The sequence below is a fragment of the Bombus flavifrons genome, chromosome 7, assembly GCF_040668555.2.
Source record: "Bombus flavifrons isolate JBK064 chromosome 7, iyBomFlav1_principal, whole genome shotgun sequence".
Classification (NCBI taxonomy): domain Eukaryota; kingdom Metazoa; phylum Arthropoda; class Insecta; order Hymenoptera; family Apidae; genus Bombus; species Bombus flavifrons.
In genome coordinates this window covers 12,845,821-12,852,043 of record NC_138448.1, presented here as the reverse complement: position 1 = coordinate 12,852,043, position 6,223 = coordinate 12,845,821, and the positions used below count along the sequence as shown (strand labels likewise).

The 6,223-nt window shown below is 40.6% G+C and overlaps 1 protein-coding gene across 1 annotated transcript; it reads left to right on the top strand.

The window, feature by feature from the left end:
- The first annotated feature begins 797 nt into the window (after nt 1–797).
- LOC138181509 (zinc finger protein 155) lies at nt 798–5,954 on the top strand. Its single transcript, XM_069116343.1, has 6 exons — nt 798–926; nt 1,426–1,790; nt 2,411–2,492; nt 2,627–3,005; nt 4,310–4,670; nt 5,620–5,954. Exons 1-5 carry the CDS (start codon nt 798–800, stop codon nt 4,666–4,668), a joined length of 1,314 nt encoding a protein of 437 aa, XP_068972444.1. The 3' UTR covers nt 4,669–4,670; nt 5,620–5,954.
- Nucleotides 5,955–6,223: the final 269 nt, after the last annotated feature.

Genomic DNA, 6,223 nt, shown 5'->3' with positions numbered 1-6,223 from the left:
TCCCAGACCGTGAATCAGCTGACGTGCACGCTTGACTTTGTTGCGATGCAATTTGCAAGTCATACGAACGTAGATGAATTTGTGAATATAAAAGACGAGATCGCAGATTGTCGAATACGTTGATCTCGTTTGGAACTTTCGAGTTGACGCCTGATGAAACGTGAAAAATTAAAAAACAAACGATATTCTCAATGGTGTAGTATCTGCAAGCACACGATCTTGCTGTTATAAGACTGCATGTGCATAAGCACGCGATGACGGTAAATTCGGTAGTTTTGTTCCTTTAATTGTCGAATTGCATGTTTGTGCATCGCATCGTTAAGGCTATAAAGTCGTTTGCATCGAATCTAACGGTGATATTACGTTGGAAAGAGGCCACGCCACACTTACGTATGTTTGCATAAGCGATCAGAGATAAAGCAGCGACTGATCGAAGGAATGATTTTCGTTTAGTTTATCTGCTTTTATTGATATCGTATACTCTCGATTTCTAAGAAAATGTGACGTAGGTAGAATATGAAATATCACTTTAACTTCATATACGAGGATATTTTCCTTCACAGAGATAGAAATTATCTCCACGTATATGAAGTCATAGAAGGTTGCGTAAATGTAATTTTTGAAAGTGAAATCACGTAGCCAGGCAAAGCGAACTTCAAGGACTAGAATTAACCAAGAATATTACAATCTATGCCAGCAATTCGTTTGCGATCAATTCTCCGTTGCTCCTTTGTTTCCAGATCTCCTCTCGCTTTCTTCACGCGTCTGTTTCCATTTTTCCCTACCGTGATCACGAAATGTCAGAAAACAAGAGGGACATGGCGAGAGACAATTATCGAAATCGCATTGATATCGGGAAAAACGAAAAGGACGATAGTGAAGTGAAGATAATAGGAATCCAGAAGCGTTGCAAGCGGTGCAAAGAAGTAGGTTCTAGGACTTGGCTCCGATTAGGTTAGGTTATGATAGGGTCTATAAAAACACTGGGCTAAAATATTCTTTTGATCAGCGACCGGCTCGTTGTATCGTAAGATCGCTGTTCTCTATCTGCTAATTGCATAATTCATTATATAAAAAGCAACCATTTCCAAACAGGTAGACGACGCAATGTTTTTCCATTTTCTCCTCGTTTTGCCCCTCGCGCCCTTCTCGCCCATTCTGTTCCTTCGTTTTTTTTTCCTCGTTCTTTTTTTCTTTCGTCTCTCGTTTTACGTAATAAAGCGTCGAGTCATTAAATCGCTCATCGCCAAGCACACCTCCTTTCGCGGGAGCACCGCCATTTCTCGCGGAAGCGCTCGCGAAATTATCTAATATCCTGCATATGCAATGTCCACGAAACCGGGGAGATCGTGGCGCGCGATTACACCGAGCGAAACCGCGTGTTAGATATGAAAATTCATCAGACTTTTCCCAACCGGGTGCAAGGTGAAAATCAAGACCGAGGTGCTCGACGAGATCGAGGACTTTTCGGCGAACGACGAGTTGGATGTCGAGGTTCCGTACGAAAGTGACTCTAGGAAGAAGATACAGGAGCCACAAGATTTTATTTACACGTTCGAGAAACATAGGAAAGAAAGAAGAAGAAGCTTGTCTTTGGTTAAAAGAGAAATTACGTCGGACGAATACGTAGACTTCGAGGAATACATAGAGGCGTTGACTACAGGGAAAAGATTGATTTGCAGCGTCTGCAGGATAGAGTTTCCCGATGAAGCGGAGTTCAAGACGCATATGATAGGGCACAGTCACGGAAAATTGTTCCAGTGTGGCCTTTGTGCGAAGCAGTTTTCACGGTAAGATGCGAGTCGTTTAGAAGGCAAAATGATCGATTTCATTTTTTGACAATTTCTTAATCCGAGTATCGGAATATAGGATTTAATTCTTCGGCAACCTATTGCACATATGTATTTCTAGAAAGGAATTTACACCAGTTATGACATCGTTGTTATTACGTATCACTTTTACAAACCTAGCGTTAACTTATATTACATATAACATATATATTAGGTTGTCCGAAAAGTGTCTTTCTTTTACAGACGCGTCTTTTACGGCGATGTATCCTTATACAAACATGAAACCTAATCTGTCGAACGTTGTGATCTTTATTTTGATAGAACAAAATGGATCATACGTAATTCGATAGAATGATATAAAACGGAAAATGTTGTGCATCCATTATTTCCTTATAAAACGAAAGAAATTTTTCGGACATCTTAATACATATAAAAATATATAAATTAATTTCAGTAAAGTTCGATATAAGAAAATTAAATTAATCGAAGGCAAAATTGGATCATATACTCGAACCCTGATAGGAAGGCTAACGAAGTTGATCAGTCGGCTTTGGTATGCCTTGCGCACTAATATGAAGTTCTAAAGGTCGATACACTATATCCACATTTCTTATTCCAAGGTCCTCGGCTCTGAAAGATCACCTCCGGCTCCACGAGACGTTCAAAGCCTTCATGTGCAGGCACTGCAGCCTTCGATTTCAGGTATGCCAGTGTTTCCACGTTTTCTTTCCGTTGTCGAGCGTAAAAACGCTCGAGAACAGCATCGGGAACAAGATCGACACCAGTCTTTCTGCAAAACGTAATCAATTACCGCGGGGACTCGCTTCGAATTCCAGCAGAGGGATCAGCTGAGGACGCATCAGGCTGAGATGCACTCAAACCGCAGGCCGTTCGAGTGCGGCGTGTGCAAGAAGAAGCTGCTCCATCGGCAGTCGTTGCGCGATCACAAGCTGATGCACACCAATGTGAAGCCGTTCGAGTGTTCGATCTGCAAGAAGAGGTTCCTCCGGCCGAGTAGCCTCAGGGCACACATGATCGTTCACACCGCGGACTCGCCTTTCGAGTGCGACCTTTGTCCTGCCAAGTTTAAGAGGTCCTCCGTGTTGAAAACCCACAAGTTGACGCACACTGGTATTAGAAGGTTCGAGTGCGACATCTGCAAGCACCGGTTCCACTTAAAGGGCGCGTTGAAACACCATATATTGTCGCACTATGGTGAGAGTTTGGGAATTTCTCAGGTAGAACGAGTTTGGTAATTTCATAACGGGATTGCTTCAAGCTATTTCGATACTGATTTTGCACATGGGTTTAGTAGGCGAATGGTTTCGTAATAGAGATAATTTTTGTAGATTGTATCGTGATTGGAGTATGGTGTATTTTGTGTAGCTTGAGATATTATTATAACGGGGAAGAAATTATTTATGCGACGAGCTTCTAGATAGATGGTCTATCTTGCGAATAGACAACAAGGACAATGAATAGACAAAATAATAGAAATACGTGACGGAATAACTTATTCCAATTGGTTTTTCAGATAAAGAGAATCATCTCCTGAAATATAAGCATATGTAATTTATTCTTTCAATTCCTTAAATACGAATTCTCGTGGAACGCAAGTGCAGACAAAGTCACTATATATTTCCAACCTTACGAGGTTAGAATTATTAAAATAACGCGACGAAGCTGATGAGCACAAGTTAGTCAGACAGAATCAATGTGAATATTCTCACAATTAAGTAAAATCGCGGAAGTAAGGTTCGTCTGGTGGTGTGGCTAAAACTGCTTCTCCGCACGAAGACCGTCACGATCTTCTCTACTACGGATTTTACACACTCGTATAAATTCGTGGCTGGTATTGAGACATAAAAATCACGAGACAAGCGTGTCCTTGTGTTACAGCGATTAACCGAGGAAGGGCTGTATTAATTAGAAAAGCGAGGATTACGCGCAGACTGCGCTTCTTACACGCCTGCCAATTAAACCCTTCGCGTCGCAAAAGGAGATTTGATGAAGTTTCGAGATATATGATAGACGCGTATTTAAACGGCGATAACGTTTCGGTTGTAAATGCTGGAATATGATGGGGCAGAAACTGGCCGTTTCAGGAACCGACATGCACGCAGTTTTATTTATTCCATTCTTTCCTTTTCCTTTTGTTCAGTTTTTACGAGCACATAAACCGTGGTTCGTCAGTGTTGCAACTAATTTCGTTCAGGTTCCGATGTTTCATACGTTCTACTTGCTAACGATTGTAGGGAATTAGGAAACAGGGTTGTGCTATGGAGTTTTGGAGCGAAGTTTACGATCAGAATTTGAGTGACTGGAACGATTGGAATTTGAACGAATGAAATCTATTCTTAAGATGAGTTCAACAAGAAATCGTCGAGTATTTTAAAAAGTAAAGAGTTTGAAGGGTAGGAATTTTATCTCGAGTCAAATGTTCCTGACTCTAAGAGTAAAGACAGAATTAAATGTTAAACCAAAGAAGCCTTCAATTGAATATTCCATTTATTTTGCAGGCGTGAGGCCATACAAATGCGAGGATTGTGGCAAATGTTACCGGAGGTCCTGGGGCCTGAAAGTGCACAGATATCGTCACACGGGGGTGAAACGATTCGAGTGTGACCTCTGCAAATCGCGGTTCAGCGTGAAAACGAAATTGGCCAAGCACATTTACGGTCATATCGGCGAGAAACCGTACAAGTGCGATTATTGCGGTCGTCAGTATGGCGAACGATACCAATTGAAGGCACATAAATGCGGCAACCCAGCTAAGACGAAGATCAATCGATCTTATTCAGATTCGATCACTCAGATCGTGTTCTTTCGTCCCAAATCGACAAGCAGTTCGTTCGATTTGGATACCAAGATTCGATGATTGTAACTATCGATCGTATACCAGGTATGTAAATATGAAACCGGAATTTGTCTATAGATGGCCCTAGCTGATAATGTAGTTATCAGTAAACTGCATCATTGATGCTAAAAGTCTTTGTTGATATCTCACAAACATTTTCGACTCAGAACAGTACAAGTTTCATACAACAGCATAGTTTGTAATAGCGTTGAACATGTCAAATTTTGTGCCTGGAAACTACGATTTGCGGACAGCATTGATTTTCTGTTACCATTTGAAGAAAACTGCTGCAGAATCGCATCGAATGCTTGTCGAAGCTTACGGCGAGCATGCTCTTGGTAAATCACAGTGCTTTGAGTGGTTTAAAAAATTCAGAAGTGGCAATTTTGACGCGAGGAACGAAGAACGTGGAAGACTACCGAAAAAGACCACCGAGCTGTTAAAACCTGGCGAAACCGTTAATACTGAGCGCTACCGACAACAAATGATCGATTTGAATCAACCTTTGCGTGAAAAACGACCAGAATATCAAAAAAGGCAACACAAAGTAATTTTGCTTCGTGATAATGCACCATCGCATACAGCAAAACTGGTCAAGGAAACGATCGAAGCGTTCAGTTGGGAAATATTTTCGCACGCGGCTTACTCGCCAGACTTGGCTCCGTCCGATTACTATTTATTTGCATCGATGGGACACGCACTTTCTGACCAGCACTTCACTTCTTAAGAAAATGTACGAAAATGGCTCGATGACTGGTTTGCCTCAAAAGAGCGACTGTTTTTTGGCGTGGCATCCACCAATTGCCAGACAGCTGGGAAAAATGTATAGCTAGCGATGGGCAATACTTCGAATAAAATATTTTTAATCATTTTCATACAATAAACGTGTATTTTCTATACAAAAATTCCGGTTTCATATTTACATACCTGGTATATTCGTAATTATGGAATAACGAAAGATATTCATTCTAGGTTTTATAGAAAATCGTTTGTAATATCGGAAAGATGTAAATTAATTGAAAGGTCTCGTTACCGAGGAAGCCATTAATTACGAGACCGACTAAATTATTTATCAATAATGCAAAGAGGAACGATGTATATAGAATGTTTGTTGAATTGTTCAGTTTGTTAAATACACGCCGGTTCTTAAGATTATGGATTTCATTTGTTTCGGACATATCCAGCTTTCGAACGCTAAAAATTAAAACTAAGAAATTTTATAGCAACAGGAATACGCAGTGGATTGAAAATGATTCAAGGAACGTAATGATTAATAACAAGGATTAAGGATAATAATGAAAATAATGAAAAAGTAGATTCGTAGAAACCGAATCCTATTCTCCTAGTTTAAAATTATTTCCAAAACTCATCGATCACGAGGGCTCTATTGACTAGCAAAATTCTAAGCAAAACTATAACATCTCGTCGGTTTATTGCTACTGGTCGGTCACGTTTATCTGTAATGGTGGCTTCGATACACTCGCGGTATTTGGATCGTGTTTGCATGCCTGTAGATCAAACTCAATAAAGAATCAGGCTTAATAAGCACTCAGCCGCGGAACAAAAGTCCGTTTAA